Source organism: Chaetodon trifascialis, chromosome 7, assembly GCF_039877785.1.
Source record: "Chaetodon trifascialis isolate fChaTrf1 chromosome 7, fChaTrf1.hap1, whole genome shotgun sequence".
In the NCBI taxonomy this organism is placed as follows: domain Eukaryota; kingdom Metazoa; phylum Chordata; class Actinopteri; order Chaetodontiformes; family Chaetodontidae; genus Chaetodon; species Chaetodon trifascialis.
Window position 1 is genome coordinate 17,782,758 of NC_092062.1, and position 24,654 is coordinate 17,807,411.

General features: G+C 44.8%; 1 protein-coding gene across 2 annotated transcripts; it reads right to left on the bottom strand.

Moving 5' to 3' along the window:
• Positions 1-2,207: 2,207 nt before the first annotated feature.
• nr4a3 (nuclear receptor subfamily 4, group A, member 3) lies at positions 2,208-23,882 on the bottom strand. Of its 2 annotated transcripts, XM_070967197.1 has the most exons (9): positions 23,507-23,882; positions 20,215-20,385; positions 19,115-19,196; positions 15,042-15,880; positions 9,850-9,979; positions 9,041-9,204; positions 8,732-8,931; positions 5,745-5,923; positions 2,208-4,025 (listed from the first exon to the last, which is right to left on the bottom strand). In XM_070967197.1, the coding sequence occupies exons 3-9, from the start codon at positions 19,176-19,178 to the stop codon at positions 3,763-3,765; spliced, it is 1,839 nt and encodes a 612-aa protein (XP_070823298.1). In that variant the 5' UTR covers positions 19,179-19,196; positions 20,215-20,385; positions 23,507-23,882; the 3' UTR covers positions 2,208-3,762. The 2 variants fall into 2 exon arrangements, with proteins under 2 accessions (XP_070823298.1, XP_070823297.1); XM_070967196.1 differs by lacking the exons at positions 19,115-19,196; positions 23,507-23,882 and adding an exon at positions 21,107-21,316.
• Between the last annotated feature and the right edge of the window lie 772 nt (positions 23,883-24,654).

Here is a 24,654-nt window from a genome sequence, read left to right on the forward strand (position 1 = left end):
GGTGCTGTAAATATGTTGTGTGTGTGTGTGTGTGTGTGTGTGTGTGTGCGTGTATGTGTGTGTATCTGTGTATTTGCCTGTCTGTCCACTTCCAGGGGACTCCCAGAGTTGCAGACTGAGGGGGAAGAACAAAGCTAACAGTAAATATCTATTTAGCAAGTCATCAGAAATGTTTGGGTTTGTGTGTCTGTGCCTCTGTTTGAGCCATTGTGTGTGTGTGTGTGTGTGTGTGTGTGTGTGTGTGTGTGTGTGTGTGTGTGTGTGTGCGTGTGCGTATGTGTGTGTGTGTTATTGCCTCCAGAGGACTCAGGTGCTGTTCGTTTAAGTCTAATCCAGGAAGTTTGTCAGCAGGAGAGGAAGCCAGCAGGGAGCTCAGTTCACTTCTTACCTCCTGCATCTTACTGTTTTTAAAGCAGGTGTGATCAGCGCATCCTGATGGCTCAGTGGTTATGGACATTTTTTTTTTACAGTCGACATCTTGTTTTGTCATTGCAGGAAAAGCTCAGGCGTTATTAATAACATTAACAACAGCTCTGTTCTATCCCAGTGAGCAGTGACAGTGTGACAGTGAGCCAGCCTGCACAATGCCAGGACCCAGACTGAAGCAGCTAAATGGAATTCAGCCTTCATGAATTTTATTATTAAATAATTTTATTATAAAATATCTTCTGTGAAAAAGACCTATTCAGATCACAACCTACTGTATGTTTTTGCAGTCCTGCAGGGCTCTCTTCACATGTACAAATTCTGCTGCTATCATTCTGGAAGGGGCAATGTCACATTTCTTAACTGGAATAAGTTATGAACCCACAGCTAGAAAAACAGCTGCGTTGAATGTGTGTGTGTGTGTGTGTGTGTGTGTGTGTGTGTGTGTGTGCATGTGTGTGCATATGTATGCGTGTGTGTAAATATGTTCTAATGGGACCACTAATTAAAACTCTGGGGGTATCTGCTATCTGTCAGCACTGATCGATTGGCCGGGAGACTGACAGCTCACTGTGTATGTGTGTGCGTGTGTGTGCGTGTGTGCGCACGTGCAACTTTGAGTGTCTGTTTCATGCTTCAAGCAGAGCTCCCTGCTTTGTGGTCATGTTATTTTACTTGTCACTCAGACATGTCACTGTCGCAGGAATAGGATTAACACATATCCATTCGCAACACACACATGCACACATGCACACTCACACCACTGAAATGGTGTAAATGGTCTTTTCCTGCATGCTGATCAAACACAGACATCACAAACTCTGACAGGAGTGTGAGGAGTTGGGCAGATTCTTGTCTGTCACATAACACACAAACACACACACAGCAAAAACAGAGCACTTCCTGGTTGTTATTTGCCACTAAAAACTATTGCGTCTCTAGTTCCTCAAACGTAAATTTCCAGAAGATTTGGTGTTGTGTGGTGTCATATTTTTATGCAGCATGTCTCCACACTTGTATGCTCACTCTGGTGCACTTCTTTCATTCCATCTCACACTCACACACACACACACACACACACACACACACACACACACACACACACACACACACACACACTCACACACAGCTGTTCACAGTTTCACTACCACAGTTACTATCAATCACCTGGCTGTCCAAGTGTACGTGTGTGTGTGTGTGTGCGTGTGTGTGTGTGTGTGCGTGTGTGTGTGTGTGTGTGCGTGTGTGTCAGTGCTCACAGTGTTGCGCAGGAGTGTGAGTGAGTGATGGCAGTGACAGTATAGACGGCATGTGCTGTGAAATGTCACCGTGGCGATCGATGGTGTTTAACGAGGCTGGAGGCTGATCTGGACCTCATGCTAACATGAAGCTCTCCTCTCCTCTCTCTTCCTCCCCCTCCTCACTCTCCTAATCCCCCTCTACTCTCTGTGAGGGCCCAAGGGTCCCTCGGGGGAGAGACGAGGCCTTTTACCTGTCAAGAGGCTTTTGTGCCAGACCAGACAGACAGACAGACAGACAGACAGACAGACAGACACACACACACACACACACACACACACACACACACACACAAACGTATTCTGGATAAAATCAGCTCAAATTTGGTCTTTTGTTGACTTTTAAAAAGTGTTCAAACACAGCAGTATTTGCATGTTTTTTTGCATTTTGTGTGTCATTTAATAAAAAAGAAAAAAAAATCAAAACTCAGGACTCAGTCAGGCAGAATAATCAGAACTAGTTTATGATTTCAAAGTGCTGAACAGAAAATCCAGTGAACCAAAGAGAAAGAAAAAAAAATCGAACAGGAAACTCAAACCAAAGAGGGACATTGAAAAAACAGCAACTTTTTTTCTTTTTTTGTTTCTCTTCTTCAAAAAACAATGCACAACTCGTACCACAATATTTGAAAAAGCTAAAAACACTTCAAAATATTAGTTTTGTATATATATATGTATATATATATTTATATTTATATCTATATAATTTGCTTTTTTCATATTTCAAACTGCTGCCGTGAGTGTGAGTGGGTGTTGGAGGCCCAGGGAGATCCCCATAGAGCCGCAGTCTGAGACACAAACACAGGTCGAGCTGTTTTGACAGGCTATGGCAGCTCTTGACAGCTTAAAACACACCATGCATATGATCCTGGCTTCTCTAAGCGTACACACAAAGACGGTATGCAGCCATGTCCTCCACACTCTCACACGGCCTCCACAATAGAAACAAATAGAAAAAGAGCATGACTGCGGAATGTTTCACCCCTGGACGTACAGCTATCTGTCGAGCACCCTCCTCTCCCCGACTCCCCGGGGAGCAGGTTGGGTGTGTGTCTGTGCTTCTAGCCCTTCTCAGGGTTTAAGTGCTTCAAAAGCCAATTTCTGTCCATGTTCATTCCTCCGTACTCCTACTCGACCTATGATTTAAAAATGAGTTAATAGAAAAAAACATACTAGAGCAAGTTCAAGTCTGGGTGACTCAGTCATCAATCGTTAGTGCACAGTACCTCCTCTGCTTTCTAAGGCCAGACGGAGTCTGTCTCTCTTTCTTTGAGCTACTGACAGTACAGGACAAGTCTTTGTATTAAAATAATTTAGAGTTTGAAATTAAACCGCTCCTTCTCCGCCTCTTCCTTTTGTGGTGAGATAGCACTTAAGAAATTGCACTTGGAATCAAGAGCCCAACTCAACAGCTACTTCCATGTGTTTATGAAATATCTGTGTCCTGCTTTGAGATGTTGCTGCATGTCTGCACTGACGCTGTCTGACCTCTGACATTTCAGTACATTTCAGTATGAAAATGCCCCCCTTCCTTCTCTCAGCAGGAGGAACTAGAATGCACAGCGACTTGTGTGTCACTGGGACATCTCTCAAAACATTTGATCACACTGACACCTCCCCTTCCCTCTTTGCTAAAAAGAAGTCCTCAGCCTGGCCGGGCCAAAACACAAATAGACAGTACTCATAAACCTTGGTGTTCTTTCTTTTTCGCTGGATGAGCTGCCATCCAGACGGAGAGAGGACAGTAAAAAGTCACTTTTCCGTCGTCCATCTCAGCCTCCTCATTGTCCCCCACATGAGAAAATCAGGTGGTTCAAATAAAAAGTGGTAAAGCGTTTGAGCAATTGTCTTTTATACTGATGAAAAGCATTTAGTTGGTTGTCCATTTGAGTGAAAAGCATTTGATTGGCTCTCTCTGCCCTGCATCAGTCAGAGGGGAGTGAGTCTCTCTTCTGGGTGTGTGTGCGTGCTCCTCGTGGGGGGAAAGGCCTGAACAGGACGTGACGCGGGTTTTTCTCTGCTTTGTCAGCCTGGGCCATCAGTAGGGCAGAGTGTCCAGGAACCTGTCAATCAATGGAGGGGGCGGTACCAGGTCCTCCAGCTTCAGGTAGAAGATTCGTTGAAGGCCCTGGGTCCTCTGGGAACGGAGCTCTGCCCTTAAACCCAGAATACGACTCAGAGGGGGCGCAGCCTTGGACGAGGAGGAAGAAGGTCCACAACCCAGGTGGTCTCTGAGACAACAAATCACTTTATTCTGCAGCTCCTCAACCCGCTTTGAATCCTTCAGACCTGGGACTTGCTCTATGGATAGACAGACAGCAAGAGATGTTAGGAGAATAATTCATTAAACGCAAGAAATTATGTCTGTGGAAAACGAAATACACACATGCACATACATCAGAGCTCATTCAGCTGAAAGAGCATTAGCTACATCTTCTTTTATATTGAATTCCACCTCATTACCCTGTATGGCTAATGTTCTTAACAGGCCTTAACCCATCTCACTCACTACAGATCAATACGCAGTCTAACCTAATAAGCCCCCTGCACATTGTGTACTCTCACACACACAATTTATATACACACACACACACAAACACAAATAGTCCCTGCAATTTAAGACATTGACAGAAACAAAAGTGCTCAACAATTAGCTGATTATTCTGCCCTGTGAGCAGCCAAATGAAATTAGAAGCACACACGCACAGGCACACACACACACATACACACTGCTGCCCATAGCAACTCCAGTGGCACCCGTACCAGGCTTAATGTGACACTAACTCATTCTGCAGAGAACAGGGTGTCCAGCCCCACACACACACACACACACACACACACACACACACACACACACACACACACACACACGCACACACACACGCACGCACAGAGACACATACACCAGCCAGTCTGTGCTGCAGGGAGGCTGTCGCTAAGACCAGTCTCACTTTGAGGTATCCATTATCTGAAGCTTATTTATTGTTTGTTTATGTGACTCTTTTGTTTGTTCTGTGTTTGTGGAGTCACTCCAGCCCTCCTTTCGCCTCGGCTTTCAGACCCCTCACACACTCCTGCTTCCCTCTCTCTCCGCTCTCCGTAGCCCTTCTTTCTCTATGTGTGCGAGTTCCTGGGGAGAGATCGATGACTGCCTTTCTGCACAGGCCACTCTGAAGCGGTCGATCGCCTGGTGGCTCTGGCGGCACTGCAGTGGCAGTGCGCTGTGTGCTTTGCCGAGGTGGCAGAGCGCCACTGAGAACAGCGCAGACGCCATTCCAGAGCTGTGCTCCACGGTGGGCTGGTCGATCAGGCACAGAGTTAAGTGCTCCCCCAGAGAGTGAGGATGGGGTTGGAGGGCTTAGATGAAGGAAGAGAAGGTGGAGGAAGAGGAGAAGGAGGTGGCTGGGGGCAGGGTGAGGTAAGGAAGCTAAGTGTAGGGGGGAAGGGTGTTTTACACATTACGCATTTATGTACAGTTTCTGACTCTGATGTGAAAAAAAAGATATTCGAACACTTAATTGTACAGGTGTCCTCCATCACCTTGGGCTTTATTCGTGATTGACTATTTCTAATGCATTTCTAATGTACTCTACTGGCAACTAAACTCTTCCTCTTCTGTTGGGTCTCAGATGTGTGTTCACAGAGAAAGCTGCGACTCTCCTTCTATTTTTCACAGATGCAGGCTGATTAGAGGGCCAGGTGTGTGGCAGGTGCAGCAGGTGCTTCTGGGTATCGGGTTCTTGTTTCAAGTAGAGATGTGTGAGAACACGCATGCACATGTGTGTCTTTGAGCGTATGTGTGACGTTAGTGGATGTATCCACCTGATCACTGTCACATTGAATCACCCACCAGCAAAGCTCTGGACAAAGGGGGGAAGGTGCGTGCGTGCGTATGTGTGTGCGTACACACTGTGACTTTAAAACAGGCAGCTATTTTTATTCATATCATACAAGCTGTATCTGCTCATTTTATTTTCTCCTGATCTTGATAATCTTGATCTGATGTTTTTGGGTTTTTACCTGTGAGCAGTACGAGGGCGGCCAGGCAGGCGAAGGCGGAGGCATCCAGGTTTAGGCTCTGGAGGTGGGTGGAGAAGTCCCGGATGGAGTCCAGCCATTCTCCGAACCCACGAAGGCACTGGAACCTGTGCAGCACCAAGCCGTTACAGAACACTAGTTTATCCTCCGACAGCATCGACCTGTGACACGAAGAGAGGAAGACTTTGGTTAGACCTCTCTTGCAATGAAATGCTGCATTTTTCCCTCATTTATTGTAAATATGGCTTGAGATACTGGGGCAAGGAAACAATTACAATAAAAAACAATGAGAAAACCTGGCAGTATGCGCACTCACGCAGAAATGGGACACACATCAAACACAGGCATGCAGTTCATTAAGGTTGTGTTTTCCAAATTATAGCATTTTAAAACATTCCTGTGTTTCCTTTGGGCTGGGTGGGGTGAAGGGTTAGGGCAGAGGGCTGCTCGATGTGTGTGTGTATTTGCAGATACAGTAGGTAAACGGTTATGGCTTTAATGTGCCCAGGCTGCGGTGTGCAGTGGAAACACAAAGCTTTAATGAGGAAATGAAAAGACTTCTCAGATGTATTTAGCCATCGGTTACTCACGACACACAACATCCCACTCCTTTACCATCGAGCAGAGAGGAAAAGAGAACAAGGGAGGGGAGGGCTATGACTAGTCTTTCTTAAAGAAGAGTGTGGCTTTCTTCAGAGAGCTGGTAAAAACGTTTAGTTGTTAGATCTCAAGAGGGCAACAAAGGGGTTGTAAGGAAGAGAGATGGAAGATCAGAACAAGGGCAGAGAGTGTGTGAACAAAGAGAGAGAGGGAGGGAGCCTCAAATTACACCCTGCACAAACACTGGTTAAGCAGTTATGAGGAGGGGATGAAATACCATTCATGTCCAATTATCCTTACTACGATTTAAAAGAGATATTCCACCCACCCTCAGCAGAACACGTGCAAACAGATGCTCGCACATCACCAGCTCTGTCAGTCATACATTAAACATACCTTTCCATTCTTATATGCACAAACACTAAAAATGATCAGAACTAGCCATCAAGGCAAAAATGGTCATCCATGAGCTGGAGACTTAGTTCGATGCTAATGGTTATCCTGGTTTAACCCGTGGAACTCTGACGTTTCCTTTAAATCCCCTTTAATGGCATTAATAAAACAAACTACAGAGTTTGAAAGTTATGGTATATTCTGGTTCTGCTCATTGCTTTAGTGTGGTTATATTTTTATAATCCAAACCCAGTATGACACTGCTTTTATGGCTCTATCATTATTTTTTATGTAAAACTCTTAGATGTGTTTGCATATATTTTTAACAAATTCCCTTAAAATGTGGCATCAAATAGCGTGCACATTTCTAAAAACGGCCTTTTTGTTTGTGAACAATGCTTTTTGATACGACGGCTTTGAATGATGAACTGACAGAGAGATGGGAGATAAAGTCTTATAATATAATACATACAAACTGGACAGACAAGCAGCCAGGCAGATGCACAAACACACACACACACACACACACACATACACACACACACACACACACACACACAGCTGGATGTGTGCCACACATTCCATTCACCCCTGACTACACAGTCACCACGGCAATCAACCAATAACCACAGAAACTGTTTGGTAACGGGGTGCTTACAGCAATGCCGGCCCAGAAGAGCGGAGCAAATTTACTCTCCACACACAGAGCACACACAGACACATACACACACACACACACACACACACACACACACACACACTCACAAACATACAGATATACGCATGTGCAGGGGTCTACAAGGCATCTGAGTTCAACACAGGGTCACTGCAGGGCTGCGTCAACAATGAGACGTGAGTGTGGACCGCATCCTTTGCTCTCACGAAAGCGCAAAATAAGACAGTGCTGTGTTTGTGTGTGTTTTCCTCTGTGCCGTGGGAGTTTGGCTGATGGAAGGATGAGCAGTGTGTGTGAGCATGTGTGTGTTTGATAGAGGTCCCTATGAGTCCACCGTGTAGCGTGAGTCAGAGTCCCAGCCTGATCCCCCTCCTGCTGGGACTGTGATGCCACCACCCAATCCTCTACCCACCCTGCACCTGGACCTACACTGGGAGGAGGAGAGAAAGTTGGGATTCTACATCATCAGTGTGCGTGAGGGTGTGTGTGAGTAAGTGTGCTTGTGTGTGTGACTGTGTTGGTTTTCTGCCCTAGACGACAGCATAGACAAAAGGATGAGCTTGTAGCCCACCCCCGCCCCGCTCCTCCTCCCCATAAATTTAACCAGCCACATGCCTTACAAGAGCAGACCGGTAACCCGGGGCAATTTTGAGGCAAAGATGGGCAGGGGCAGTCATAATGGCACCGCAGGTATCCATGAGTAAGACACACATTTGGTCACACACACATCACTGGATGCATGCGGTAAATTAAGTTGATTCCCTTTTTATTTCAGTCAGCTGAACTGAATATGTATTTCCTTCCCTCACAGCCCTTTCCAGTTTCTCAGCTGACTAGCTTTTAGATGGAATTGATCTCGTCAATTCACAGCTCTCAATGCTAGCACAGTTTTAGCCCGCGGAACACACACAGAGCTCTCTGTGCGTCAGATATCAGACAAGCGGAGCGGAACTCTGTGGGTGTAGCTGCTGTCATAGCTACAGACTCCATTCATAATTTGGTTCATATGGCGATTACTCAACTGCCCTCCTCCTACTCTGGAGATACACCAACACAGCAGCTCACAGCTTTGCCAGCACAGTTACACACTGTACCGTAATGGTAAAGGATACTAACTGCCTGTTGTGACGTGAGATGCCAAATGAGTTGTTGCCAAAGTCGTAGGCATGTGATGTTTTAGATGTGTGCATATGGATGGAGACTTGTGCAAAAGTTTCATAAGTGAAACTCCACATGTTGAGGTTCTCATCCATCTGCTGTTTGTTCTGGTACGAACCAGGCTGCTTCTACCCCTCCTCACCTGTGAGCCAATCGCAGGACAAACAGCTCCAGGAAGGCAGAGTCTATGAGCAGGTTCTGATCATCACGCTGAAGCTCGGAGAACCCAGGAAGCCGGTCAGCCCAGCATCGCGTGGTATCCATCGAGATAGTGAGCAGCCTGTAGAAGAGCTGGATGTGGTCGGCATCCGAAGAGGAGGTGGGAGGATCGGCAGCGCTGAACTGTGGAGGAAGACGGAGATAAACTGAATGAACTTCCAGACAAGCCATATTCCTCACTGAGCACGTGCATTTGTCTAACTAAAATGACAACTGTGGCGTTGGGGGGTACCTGGCTGTAGTCGAGGTCACGGGGCGTGCAGTGGGAGTAAGCCCGGAGCAGAGCAGAGAGCAGGCTGAGGGGTGGAGAAGGAGGAGACGCTTCTGTCTGCAGGGGGCTCTTTGGTTTGGAAGGCAGACGGCCTCTGCGCCCCTTCAAGCTATCAGTACGTACCACTGTGAACCAGAGAAAGAGAATTATTAGAGAGTAATTATGAAACAGTTGTTCAGTTGAATCTGATATGTTTACACACGCACAAAGAACTTCTATTCTCTAACTGATTGTTATCAATATTGTACAGTGGTGAATTATGACTGAAAGGAGGCTCTTCCCACAGGAGCTCTCCAACATTCCCACATTCCCTACACAGGAGGCTACCAGCCAGCAGATGGCAGTGGAGCTGTTCTTCAGGCTGCAGACATGGTAGCGGCATATGGAAGTGTGTGAAGTGTGGGGACCTTGTTTGCGTTATGTGGGTCTGTGTATGCGTGTGAGGCAGGTGAGAAACCTCAGGGAAATGAGGGCAGTATGAGCACCTCGCTACACATCAGCAAAATGTGCAGCAGCAGTCAGTTATAGCGCGGTGACACACATGGAAGACAGAAAGTGTGTCTCTCTTTGTGTCTAAAAGGGGACAGGTGAGGCGTATTTCCTATTTCCTTCCTCCAGCAGACAGAGGACAAATTACTGCTCCATGGATGTGTAACATGCTGCCATGGGTCATTACCGGCCTGATTGCAGAGACAAACTTTGACATCGTGGACTGGAGGTCAGATTTGTGTCACAACTTTTCAGGTGTGTGGTCACTTCGTTTTTCTTACCTTCCTTCACCATGCCAACACTCAGGCACTTCTGAAAGCGGCAGTACTGGCAGCGGTTGCGTCTCCTCTTGTCCACAGGACAGTTCTTACTGGCCAGACACACATACTTGGCGTTTTTCTGCACGGTGCGCTGGGAAGAGAGGAAACAGGCATTCCGATAATCAGCCTCCAAACACAATCAACCACCTAATATTTGATTTGTTTAATTCAATTTCTGTTTTTTTTTTTTCTTCCCCATCAAAGAATGAAAGCAGAAGCTCGCAGGTCAGATTTTAATTACGCGCTGAAAGGCGGCGGTGACATCAGTATAATTAGATAAAATTAATTTTCCAACAAGCCTCGCCTGCAGGAGGGACAATTTTATTAGCGCCAGAGCCGACAATGGGGACCGAGCGCGTGGCGTGCTGAGGCGGGTCCCGCGAGACAGGAGGACAGCGGCCGCAAGAGCTGCCTGATCAGATTTTTTGTGAAGCTCGCGGGTCAGCTCGTGGCACCTCCGGGGCCTCGCGCATCGCGCCTCTCTCAATGGGCCCCGCGAGAGCTGTTTTCTCCTCGGCTGGCTCGTGCGATTATTACTGACCTTATTAAAATGAAATCAGAAACGGGCCACGTGGGGGGGCGGGTGCGCTCGCCGCGTGAATGAAAGACAATAATAACAGAGACTGACAGCGAATGCCTATACGCTCTCGGGCGCGCGCGCACGAATGGGCAGTGATTTTAGAACTGGATGCATTTGTATTTATAAAGACGATGTCAACTGCCGTCAAGGTAGAAAGTGTTCTAATAACTCCTTGAAAACTTCTTCGTTTATTGCAGTACAATGATAGGATGTAGGATAAGCTTAGTTAAAGTAAGGACGGTAAATATTCTTAATATAAACAAACCACAAATCTATTCTATCAGTGCCTGTGTAACTCTTAGATTGAAAGGGCATGCTGTCAATCTTTAAAGGCGTCTTTGACAGAAGGATTTAAACTCTGCGGCAGACCTTTGCTTGGGGTGTAAACCTGTTAAAGCGAAACAATTACATTTGCCAAAAACAGGTTGCAATTACACTGTAATTATTGTTATTTGCAAAGTTTTCACATTGAACACGCTGTCAAGCTGTGACTAGCCTACTAGTCCACTCAGACAAGATAGCACCAGAACAAACTGAAAATTAAAGTAACGGAACACACGGGAAGTGTCGCGGCTTCTCCTCTCCTTTAACGCCTCTAAAACACATCAAAACAAATAAATCCAATTAGGAACCCCTCGCGCCACACATGCCCATGCCCCCGGGAGACCAATAACACACCAATTATTCCATATGCTCAGGCGCGAGTGCGGAACTGGCGCGTAATGGGCGCCAGCGCCGGATGAGAGTGGTTGCCATGGCACCGCAGATCGCTGTGAGTGTCTCCCTGTCATCCCTTCAATGGTCAGTGACCCGTGAGCGCGCGGATAAGTTAGCTATGGTCATTAATGTGGTTGAGAAAAAACAGCATCCGTTTAGTGGGAGTCCGAAGCTGGATGACGCACTTTTCTTTACACCTCGACAACTCTGCACCAAGCCCAGCACAAAGTTGAACTTTCTGTGTGGAGTAATACTTTTGGATTTTAACTGTGATTTTTTTTTCTCTTCAATTTCATCTTTCGGAATAAGACCCTATGTTTTTCTTACAGCATGTTGGGGGTTCAGGTGGAAGCTGTGTAAGCTCAGTTGACTCTGGTGGGTGGTTAAGGGGGGAGTTCTTCCCCTCAGTGACCTCAGGGCCTAATTTATAAGATAGCTGGTTCCAATAAAAGCCTGACTTTGAAATGATCAATTAAAGCTCTGATAAATTAAGCTCTCATGAGTGAGTGCTGGCCTGTCTCCTGTCTCTCTCCACTGCTATGTGTGTGCATGTATGAGTGTGTGTGTGTGTGTGTGTGTGTGTGTGTGTTTTGGAGTTTGGGGGGTGGGGGGTGGGGGCGGTAGCTCTTGTGACTTTGCTTTCTAATAAGCAGTACGGAGCATGACTGGCTCAGCGGACACTACATATCAGAGCTAATGCTGCGTAACTAACCGGTCTCTGATACTCATCAATAGGATGCCTCCATATGTGTGCAGGTGAACACACACACACACACACACACACACACACACACACACACACACACACACACACACACACACACACACACACACACACAGAGATTGAATTATCCCAATATGATTATCCAGTCTGTAGATCCTTTTTGAGGTCTGTACATTCCCTACCTATTTAGGGAATCCTTTAAAAAGTGTTTGTGTAAGAGCGGATGCATGAGAGAGGTTCTAGTTCTAGTTTAATTAATCTAATCAGTCTTGTAATTTATCACAATCTTAGTGGCTGAATTTCACAATAAAGTCCAAAAATGACAAACGTAAAATTCTGCTGATTTCAGAGGCTGAAAATGTAGGGTTTGTGTGGGCAAAGACCTCATTCAAGTGAAAAAGCATTCAGTTAAATGTCGAGAGTCAGGATCGAGGATTGAGTTATATGCATGAAAAGGACATTCACAAATGAACACACATGCGTACAGAAGCTCACATGCTGCGGATGTTATGGGGGCTGGATGGAGGCATGCAGGGGCAGATTCTTGACATGTAACATGTGCTAATAGCCTTGGCTTAATTTAAAAGCCTTTAGGGACTTTGTTCCCCCTTCTCCTCCCTCTGTGTCCTCTATCCTCACGTCTCCTCTGCTACTTTTTCAGAGGCAATCAAACGTCTCTCTCTCTCTCTGTCTGTAGAAAAAGCACTAGTTTGTAGTAAAAAAAAAAAACAACCCCCCCCAACATATGTGTTGGTATCTATGAGCTGATTTCATAATTTTCTTTATGAAAAAATGCTAAGGCATGCACATACATACAAATAGGTCTGTTTGCACATGCGTGGGTGTTCATCTTAATGCTTTTTTTTCCCAAATGAAAGAAATTGTCAACTTAAATCTATCATTTGCGCATTTAAGGGATCATGTCCTGTGTATATTACCACCCAGCTTGTCTTTCACCACTAGACTGCTACCTCACAACCTTTCTATGACTTGCATGCTGTGCAAGCAATGGAAAATAAGAATGGTGTGCAATGACCTGATCTGTATATTTTCACTGATTAAAACACAAGCTAAAGTAACTCACTGGGCAGGACAGTGGGTGCATAAAAACAGGACGCTTTTTAATGTTATTTTTTGCTTCTATCATAATGTTTGCATTATACTAACGGCTGAGATTTTTAATTTTAAAAATCCTAATTCTGAATAGGTTCAGTGAATTAATGGAAACCAGTGAATGAACTGCATTACTCTGCCAAAATAAACACAGGAAAAACGAACCACTTTAAGAGGCTAAAATTAATTCACAGTGAAAATGTGTTTCAAATTGCTCTAATGAAATAACAATAATTTACAGCAAGCCTCTAGTATGGTTTAATGTGTAATAAGTATTCAGGGATAATTAAATATAATCAGGAAAATATTTTTTAGGGGACAATAAAACCATCAGGGTAATGGACGTAATGTGCCCAATAATGTGAAAAAGAGCAAGTGTGTGAAAGCCATGTTTCAGTCTTTGCTGCTACATCCTGGATTCAGCGCGTAACAGACTGAGAAATGTGTACATGCTACTGTATGAATATGTGGTTTGTATGCATATGTTGTGTTTGCATGGCTGGTTGCATCTGCATGTGTGTGTAAAGGAAACATAGTGAGGTTTGACAGGTTGTGCGGCTGCTGAACGCTGCAGCGAGCAGACAGCCCGCGGCCTGCTGCCACCAGACGCTGCTTTCATTAATTACTAAATAAAAACAAATTGTGAAACTAATTGAAAAGAAGGATAATTCATTTCCACCTACCAGAGGCATTATTCAATTACCTCTGTGTTTGCACCCTCCTTCTTGCTGTCTCTTAATTTCACTCTCTTGTCTCATGCGAGCAATAGAATGCTTAACAAGTGTGCCGGAAAATGTTATAATTCAGAGACTGCAAAGAAGTGACCTCAGTGTCACAGAGCGTGTGTGTGCACTGTAATATGAGCGAAGTATTTTGTCACATGCACATGTCAGAGAAGTTTGTTGTCATGTCTATATTGTGTTTTATGACTCGCACAAGGGAAAATGAAAAATCTGTCTGACTAAAAAACAGCTCTTGGTGATGTTAAAGTGAGAGTTGTGTGTGTGAGCACGTGCGCGGTAACATGGGATGTGAGGCAGCGAGTTGAGAAGTGTTGGATTGAATCATATGACGGACCAGATCTCACTCTGACTCATATCGTCCTGAGTATTATGTCAGTGAATTGTGGTCAATTTTGTGGCCGCTGATTCACAACAAACACGCTAAGAGGAAACTTAAATTTCAAGGATTCCTTCTCCACCAGATTCCTGCTCCACTTTCTCTCTGCGTGGCTAGACATCAAGCACAGAGGCCAATTTTCATCCTGTGTTTTCATGTAACAGAAGCAATCACGCACACACACACACACGCACAGAACAGGCATACACACACTTTGCCCACTTGGTTGCTGGGAGAGACAACCCCTGTGGGTGTTTTCATAATGACTCTAAAGACGATTTAGAGAGTGCAGGAAAGGGTGCAGAGTGGGAGCGAGGCGAATGCAACAAAAAAGTTTCAAATAAAGTACGTCAGTCAGTTTGCAGCTTGTTCACAAATACTGGGTGATATTTTTAAGGTGAAATGTCAGTTATGTATGTGAGTGTGTGCATTTGGTGAAAGAGGTACTCAGATCCATTGCTTAAGTACCAAAGGCTCCAAACATAAATCTGAGGGCTTGTGAGATGATTAATGGGAGAGAAGAGAAGAAAAAATCTGCCATACATTTCTATGTCTTTGATTTTTTTTGTGAAATATTGGATGATTTAATAATAAACTTTGTGTATCAAACTGTTTTTGACTCATAGGCATCTGAAACATGAAATAGGGCCCAGACACTGCTTTTTTGTAAGCACTAACAAGTCAAGAGGAGTGGCTCATTTTAAAGACTTCTAAGAATATAAAGAAGAGGCAGAAGTGGACCATGTCTTATCAGAAACCACAGTTACTCCAAAAAAGGAAAGAGGCCTTGCTGCTGAATCAAGCGTTATTGATGGTTTTAAAGTGAAACTAAAAGCTTGAAAGTGCAACAATGCCTCTTTTTTTTGGACATATGATTTATTGGTCCTCAAGGGTATTTACCTTGAAGAAGCCCTTGCAGCCCTCACAAGTGCGTACGCCATAGTGCTGGCAGGCAGCATTGTCTCCACACACTGCACATGTGCCCTCTCCTTGGGGTCCACGTGGGGGAGGTGACGGCAGGCTGTCTCCTAGTAATTGGCCACAGGGTCCAAGAGCCAGGGACCGGAAGGCAAGGCTGCTGCCCCCGGCCCCGCGGTGGAGCTGGTACATTGGCTGCTCCAGGGACGGACCGTGATGATGGGAGACTGAGGATGAGGAGGAGGAGGAAGAGGAGGAAGTGCGAACCAGTCCTCCACCCAGACTCTCGTAGCCACCGACGCTGCCACCACTGTGGGGCGGGGAGTGCTGGTAGAAATGTGGAAAGCGGGGCGACTTGAGGGGACCTGCATCCAAGCCGGAGCTTAGAGAGTGGGTGTGTGATGGAGGAGCCAGGGGGTGCTCTTCCCACAGGAAGGAGGTGCCAGGCTGGGGCGGCAAGGACGGGGTGGTGGGAGTGGAGGGGGGTGACTGTTTAAAGTACATGGTGGAGGAGGACATGGCCTCCAGTGGTGGAGCAGTTGGGTAGCTTTCCTCCTCCTTTTTGATGGTGGGCCTGTGCGGAGGCATCTGGTAGAGGCAGGAGGACTTGGGCTCGTAGCTCCCCTCTACAAAGACATTGAAGCTGGGGAGGGAGGTGGTTGCAGCGGCGGCAGAGATCTCACCACCACCCAGGTCCAGCTTGGTGTAGTCAGGGGTCATGAGGTCAGAGCTGTAGCTGTCGCCCTGGTAACTGAAGGACTGGCCAGAGTAGGCTGAGCCTGGAGGGGCGGGCCCGTACTGAGCCTGCACACAGGGCATGTCTGCCGGGGAGACAGAGCACACACGTAGGTTAGAGCTGCGTGGCACATCAGACCACAATTGGTTGCATTCCAAAAACTTTTCATTCAGAAAGCATTTTTAGGGTGTTAGTAGAGTACAGCTGCACGGCAACAATCATTAGTGGGTGAGTAAAGTTTAATGACATTAATCAAACACTGATTTAAACAGAAGAGCAGGATTTTGCCCACAGAAGCGCAATACAGGAACAACCTTTCAGTAAATCTACAGGATACAGGCAGACTCTGCTGGAGGCACATGCACACAAGGGTAGTGCAAAACAGGTTCAACAATTGAACGGTGGATGACTAAAAATTTCTGCACAGCTCTATTGGAACAGACAGTTTTTTCAGCTCTTGAGTTGTCAGAAATTTCGCAATGTTACAAAGGTTTTCTGAATGCACCTTTCAAGTAATATGACAAACTTTGCACAAATCTTTCCATTTGCTCAATTTCCTGCTTTAACACTTCTTGCACTCCACTGAATAACTAGAGTAGAAATATCTGGAGCACGCACACACACAACCTCAGACCCTGCTGATTCGGTTAGTTCAGCTTAAGAAGCTGCAGTTCATCAGCACGCAGTTCTGAGGCAAAAGCAGTCAAAGCAAAGATCCAATCCACACTACATACTGAAATACTGCATGTGTAAATGTGTGTGTGCAGGGCTTGTGTGTGTGTGTGTGTGTGTGTGTGTGTGTGTGTGTGTGTGGGTGTACTCTGGTTAGTCAGATGGCAAAGCAGATGAGTTAACATCAAATAATAATGGAACCCCATGGTGGTGCTGGATACTTGCTGCACAACCCACACACAAACACAAGAGCACACGCTCGCACACGCACGCACGCACGCACGCACGCACGCACACACACACACACACACACACACACACACACACACACACACACACACACACAGATATTTCCTCTAACTGCTGCAGACGCCACTTGGTATGTCTTGAGTTTTCCCCTTGATTTAATTCTGTCAGTCACAGCAACAGGCCACCACCTCATCATCTGTGTGTGTAGACTGTATGGTCTCCTCTTATCAAAGTCTTTACGTAATACACTCCACCTTTGCGTGCGTGCTCCTGACCGTGCACGTGTGTGTGTGTGTGTGTATGCTGAGTGTGCGCGGGCTAATCAGTCATGAGTGTCAGCGCAGCCAGGGTTTTGTGGTGTTTGCTCGTCGCTCCCGAGCAGGGGAACTGTCAACACAGCGCTGCTCCCATTGACGCCCAGCATGCGCGAGCTGTGCCGTAATCGCCCCCGTTCCTCGCGCGTCATGTTTGTCTAGTCAAATACGGGACATATCGGTCCTGCTGTTGTTAAAGCACTCACAAATACCTCCATCCAAACGGACTCACTAAGGCTCGGTCAGGGAATTACAAGCTAATTTCCTTAAAGATACATTCAAGAAAAAGGGTCAGAAAGAGCGCCTCTGATGCTTTTTCAACAAAATAAAAGTCTTGGAACCTCATAAAATCCCCGTTTGTTCCTATTTAAACTAACATCTGATAATAGGCTGACAATGATAATACATTTTGAAAATATATAGCCTACAACGTTTAGTTTGCAGTCATATGTGCCTAATAGACTACATGAATGCCACTCATGGCGGAAGCAGACAGAGTTACACATTAATTTCAGCCGCTCTAACACAATTAAATTATACCTGAGGGGCAGCGTGCGTTTTGGCTGTGGGGGCTCGAAATGGAAAAGGATGACTCAAAGCGTTAACTAAGTCAAAGAAAAACAATATGAGGGACACTCATCTACATAGCTTTATTTATTTATTTCTTCTTTTATTTATTTAATAATACTGTGGGTTTTTTGATTAGATGTATCTGTTACAAGCAAGATGCAAAAAGGTCAAAAGGGAGTTGACCTCAGACTAGACCTTCTGCAAAAAAATTAAAAACTTAAAAAATAATAAAAAATAAATAAATCCAAGAATTAATTAAAAAAGAATCTCAGCCTAAAACCACAATTACACAAAAGTGTATATTATTTTCTCAAAATTCACTGTTAAGTAATCATTAAGTATCATTCACAGCAGGCACAGACAGACCTACAGTATGTCTCAATGGGAATATTAAGATGTTTTTTTTTTATTGAGGATATGAGTCAAGCTGTAGGCCTACGTCTGCTTGACGTCATCAAGTTTTTTTTTCTTCTACAAGTGACCAGCTCTTCAACCCACGTGGAAAAACACACATGCAGCATTATGGGCGTCATGGGGCTTTTCTGGGCTATACCTAAAGACTTTTGCAACTGATTAGGCATCAGAAGAAGAAGACAGACAGAGAAAAAAAATGAAACCATGAGAGGAGGGGACTGCGGTGACCTGTGTGGTTCTCTGTGTTGTGCCAGTAGGTCAGGCCTCAGATCGGTGTTGTGCATCAGTGTGGGTGGGGTGTTTAAGAGATATTGCACCTGTCATTTAAAGTATGTCTGCTGCCGCTATATGCACACATATATGCTTAAACTACTTGTAATAGGTTTTCAGTTTCAGAGAAGTGCTGTAAACAAATACAATATACCCGGCGGCGCATAGCTACATCAACCTGTATGGACTGTGATGTTTTTCTGTGTGTGTCAGGTGAGGAAAGAAGCTTTTGATGAGTTGTTTTTTCATACACACATTTAGGCATACACACACACTCATATTTTCAACGCTAATGATGTTCAGGATGTCAACATGAGCCTGTATATGTTCATTCTGCTAAAAACATACGCCCTTATCCTGAGGAGAACCTGTAAAACCACTTGTGTCTGCAAACGTCTCATCCTCTTTGTTGCTTTACATTTGGTGGTGTGCCTTGCCTTCACTCAGTAACACACACACACACACACACACACACACACACACACACACACACACACACACACACAAGCGTCACACACACTCACCAATACAAATAGACATGTATCAGTGGAGTGTCTTTATTTTCATGTTGCTGAAGCAAATCTGTGGAAAACCTTCTACACTCCAACGCCACCATCTGTTTACCTTTATTACACTTGCATGCAAGCAGGTGTGTGTGTGTGTGTGTGTGTGTGTGTGTGTGTGTGTGTGTGTGTGTGTGTGTGTGTGTGTGTGTGTGTGTCTGTGTTTGTATGTGTGCATGTGTGTGTGCAAGCAAGAGGACAGACAACCCAAGCAGAGTCAGACACAGGTGGTGCAGCATGGTGAGGCAAAGGGAAACAGTCTCTAACCTCGAGGTGTGCATTTCAACTGGACAAACTGCAGCTGTTCCAATAACTGAGTGCGCTTGTTCATTGTCAGAATGCCATAGATCTAACAAATAAAAAGATGAAGTTGCAGACATAAATACAAAAACACAGGATTTCTTTTTTTTTTTGTCAATGAATCATGAGATAAATTGTTTGAATTCAGTGGCCTCACACAAAGTGATTTTCACACATACTACACGCACACCAAGACACCACAGACACAATTACATCACAACTGACTATATGCTAAATATGTATATTTAAGCCTGCAATTTGATCATCTGTTTAATTTATCAAGGGCAGCCAGAAAATTATTTGGATATTGACTTTTCATTTGACAGGTTGGGGATAAAATAATTAATAAAAACAAACTGAAACAATGCAAAAATAGTCATAATGTGGTCTCTTTTAGTCATAAAGGCTTTCGATGACCTTGTTGAGTCATTAGGAGGATTGATATCTATGATGATTCGCCACCGTTTTTTGGATTTAGGTGCGCCTGGTATCAAGTCTCTTATTTCTGCCAGTTTGTCTAATGATTGAAATGTCAACTCAGTCCGCACTACACAAACACACACAAACACACTCATTCTCACGGGCACACGAACTGAGACTCACGCGGCCAAAGAAAAGATCATCAGCATGTTAAAAAAAGAAAAACCAACCAATAAACAAACAAACAAAAAATACTTTATGATTTACTACTACACAAGAGCAAACAGAAGATATGAGCTAGAAATATAGCCATAGTTAAATTCTGATGCAGACCCTAAGTTGACAATAGACTTTTCGGAGCCGTTTTGATTTTTTTTTCCCCTACAATGAGACATAAGTTAAGACCTATCACACTGAATTAGATGCGCAAAAACAGAAATGAGCCACAAAAGGTGCACTAACTCCAAAAGCATCAGGTGAGAAAAGAGATTAGCCTAAACTAAGAAAGAAAGAAAGAAAGAAAGAAAGAAAGAAAGAAAGAAAGAAAGAAAGAAAGAAAGAAAGAAAGAAAGAAAGAAAGAAAGAAAGAAAGAAAAAGTACAAGAACTGATTAGATTGAAAAGGAAGGGCTGAGGACTGTCGCCTACCTGGTGAAAGAGCTTCGCGCTGAATGGTGCTGGGTGTCCGGGATTGAGGGATGGCGTGGCTGCGGCCGGGACAGGGCTCCTGGAGCAGGGAAGATTCGGCGGGCGTCACAGGGGAAGTGTCCGATCGCCGTGGCTCCGAGCTCGGCTGGGCGCGCTCTTCCGAACCTATGTCTGGAGGAGAGGTGTCTGGGTTACAGCCAGTCATGTGGCGGCAGGCTGAATAAAAAGGTTGGCGCCGTCATCTCCACTCAGCGATCATCGTAAGGCAGCAAAACTCACTCACACTTAGACAGACGTAAGCATTCAGTCATGTTTTACTATTTTTTCCGATAAGCACTGTCTTCCCATACTTCGTTTAGCACATTATAGGTAAAGATGGACTTACAACATTCCAAAGTATTTTAGCCCAGAGAAACGTTGGCACAATTTACAGACAGCAACCAAAATTTCCATTTTACACTAAAAAGAAATGATTATTAGCAAAAGCAATCGAAACTGACAGATGAAGTCAGTAAATCGGAATGAAAAGGAGCAGAAAGATGAATGGACATGAAACTGCTTTGCGCACATCAGAACAAGATGTCACTCGTCGAAACACTACAAATCATTGCAATTCTTCATAAATCCACAAGAACACAAAGTAAGAGGAATGTTTCCCATGTAAATTAAATCAGTTTTGTCAGTAAATATGACACTGGATCCATGCTACAAAGGGAATATTATGAACCACAACTGAGGACTTTTAGCTCATTTCAAGACATACACTGACGTGGGCGAAGTTTCATTCTAACACGAAGTTGTGCTCTGTTATCAATACATTTTTAATTCTGAGCCACAACGGGCAAATTGAACCCGGCTTAAAATGAAATACACAACTTCTACAAATACAGACCTACAAAAGTGACAACTTTTAAAAAAGCAGTCTGTGCCAGTGCCTCCAGGCCATCGCTTTTCTTGCCTCTGATCACCACCGTATTCGTCTGCTCAGGGTTCATCCAGAGAGAGAGAGAAATCGAGAATTTTTGGAGAGTTGGACCTGAAACCAAACCAGCGGACTCCTGTGCGCCGTGCGCCTCCAACTCCCTCTCACTGCAGCAGGGCGCACTGTGGTCGCCGGATTTCAAGGGCCAGAGCGCCCCCTTTCTGTCACATACTCTCTTATAAACAGACTCTCTCTCTCTCTCTCTCTCTCTCTCTCTCTCTCTCTCTCTCTCTCTCTCTCTCTCTCTCTCTCTCTCTCTCTCTGCCGGACCCTCTGGGATACGGTCATGTCGAGAGACCACTCGATCTCCCATATGCATCTCAATACTTTGTGTTGACAAGCCACAGTCCCCATGAACGACTCTCAGGGCTACAGGCACCTGCAGCCTGCTGCCGACTCTTATCTTTGTGTCAACAGATCAAACTCGTCCGTTTAGTGTTTGACAGAACAGCCACTTTTCTGCAAACCCTGAACTTACAGATCAGTTCTTGGGAGAAATATTGGACCTCTCTGATCTCCTTTGATGAACAGCTCAGGATATGGCTTTTAAACAAATTTAATGCTTCGCAGAGGCTTCAAATATGTTCAAGTAAAGAAAAAAGACAAACCAGAGTAAACAAACAAGTCAGGCTGTGTAACATCTATTTGATTAGGGTTGATTTGGAACAGTTAAGCCATTATTCAATTCTGTGTGGAGCCATTGGAGTGCAGAAAAAAGCCTTTACGCCTATAAACACTAGTTGGTTGTAGCAGCAGCAGAAATAAGATATTCTTTGATACAAGCTAACAAAGCCTCATTCTTACATAAACTTGTGAAGTTTTTGTGCGTAGATGCGCTCTCATCACAGCCTTTGTGGAGGGTTAAAAGAGTGAAAATTAAGTGGCACGTTTACTTATGAAAAACAAACAAACAGATTTTCTGCAAAGTGAGACATTCAGTCCTTTTTTTTCCTTAACGGATCCCCTCTCGCTTTCTTCTCAGGCCGATCCGGTCGGTGGGGCTCTGGCCCTGCGCGCACCGGTAACCAAGAGAACGACATGAGAGCTGCAAAGCACGCGCCCCGGAGCGCCGGTAGCCCCCGGTAGCCCCTCGCACCAATAACCCCGGACAGCGCGAGGATTCCAGCAAACAGAGACAGAGAAAAGAGAGGACATAAAGGAGAGCCCAGAGAAATATATGAGTACTGTAAATCAGCCCTGAGAGGAAGACTGTCAGAAGTGCCTGCGTGCGCGGCTGCGTGCGTGCGTAAACCTGAGTGTGTGAAAATAAGAAAGGTAAAATCAGCAAGTTGCTCAAGAGGGCTACCTCAACTGAGCAGTAGTTTCTTAACATGAATGAAATATAGGCCAAAGTCTTGGCAGCTGCTACAGAATATATTTTCTGTGTTTGGCGTCAGATGTTTCTAACAATTATTTCATAGAGGGCTTCAGAAATTTGATGTGGCTTTATGGTGAATGGCTGAGGGTGTTTTTCCTGCGATCAATGGGAGGAGAGGCCGTGTCCTCACAGACAGTAGTGAGACCGCTGACATTTACGATTGGCCACCGATCAGGCGACAGCTCAGACTATATGACTCTTTGGAAAACAACTATCACCTATTTTTGTGGAGCTTTAATCCTGAAATGTTAACCAGGGTCAATAATCAGATTTGCTACACAGGCTCAATTTGTCAACAATATACTGTAGCAGACTTGCTATCAGTAATATGTCGCACAAACACAAATACATCCATCACCCCTCAAACACACTCAAAAGCAGCACACCGTGTAAATCTTATAAATCACTCATTAACAGCACAACCTCCCCTGAAAATCCTACATTATGAGGAAAAAAACCAAGGCACATGGCGTGAAATCAAAGAGCTTTAACTCTCCTCTCTCTCCGCTCCTGCCTGAATGTAGGTTAGACTATTCTCCTCTCAGACCATTAGTGCGTCTGACTCCACTACTCATTGTGTGAGTGAGAGGCATCTCATTTCCATGACAACCAGAAAGGATATGATACCTTCCCAGCGCAAATTAAATACGAATTCAGCTTCATTTGCTCTCGGAGGCACCGCACACACAGACGATAACACGAGCAGCTGTACGCGCTCTGGAGCTCGACAATATCAACAGGTTAGACGCGCAAAGTTGGACAAGCCTGACACAGATGAGGATATTTGACTATAAATCCAGCATGATGTAAGATTTAGGTAATATGAACATGCACACGCGCAGCTGAGGGTTAATATGCTTTGCTTCTGTGTGATAATCTAACAAGTACGCTAAACGGAAGAATGCGGGCACTCATTCATTCAGTTTACTTACTGGTTTGCTGTAGAGGTTCCGTCTTTACATGTGGTTATAACCTCGCAAGAAGTATCCTATTTCCATCCAGAATAATCACCAAGAGTCGAGGTAATGAAGAGAAAAATGTATAAAAAAATAAAAGATTAAAAAAAAATCAACAACCAAAAACCAAAAAAACCTCTCAGTAATATTGCAGAGAAGCGGGATGCATCGGCGACAAAAAGTTTCTTGTTCTTCTTTTGACTTTTCTAAAGCACACCAGAGCAGTAAAAGTGAAAAAATTAAAAACTCCCGGGTATAAGGAGTGTGTCTGCGTCCGCTCCCCGTGAGCTGCGTGTGTCAGTGCTGATGAGGTGCTTTGCAAAGTGTGGAGTTGTAACGCGGGTTTGTTTATGTGCGCCGTCTGAGGGGAGAAAGTCAAACAGTGCATTTAAGTGGGTTCTTCCTCCACATAGACGGCTGGTATGCGCTACGTCAATGTGACGCCATGGGAGAGGTGACGTCACTCAAACTAGAGCTCCCTCTCTCTGTACAGTACCAGACACATAAGCCCCGCGCGCCGTGCCAGAGACAGAGAAAGAGCGAGCGAGAGAGTGAGTCTGTGTGTGTGAGAGAGAGAGAGAGAGAGAGGAGGAGACGGTTGGTTTGATGGTTGCAGGGGAGGAAGCCGAGGGGGATCCGGCGGGCGAGCTTGCGCCATTGCTGGTTATGGCAGATGACCCACAACTTGTGCATATGACAGGAACTTGTTATTATTGTAATGGAGAGTACATTTAAAAATGACCAAAACATTAATTTGCTTAAAAAACTACCACGTTAAACAAAACATTATCAGTGACACATTTAAGACTCCACTTTCAGCAAAACACTCAAATAAATTAAAGAACAAATCATTTAAACCATTTTTTCTATAAGAAGTGGAAATGAGTATCAGCAGTAAAGGCAATATTTACCCAGGTACTGTATGGTACTTCTACTTACTTATACTTCACGTTTTAGAGACTTTTATTCCACTGCTTTTATAAAACAGCTGCAGTTATTACAATCTGATGCATTTTAAACAAACTATAACAGTGTATGAAGGAGTCAGATGGCCAGCCACAACATTAAAATGCTCCTTCATGTGACTGTATCAACAATAAAAATGTAATGTGTTAAAAGGAACA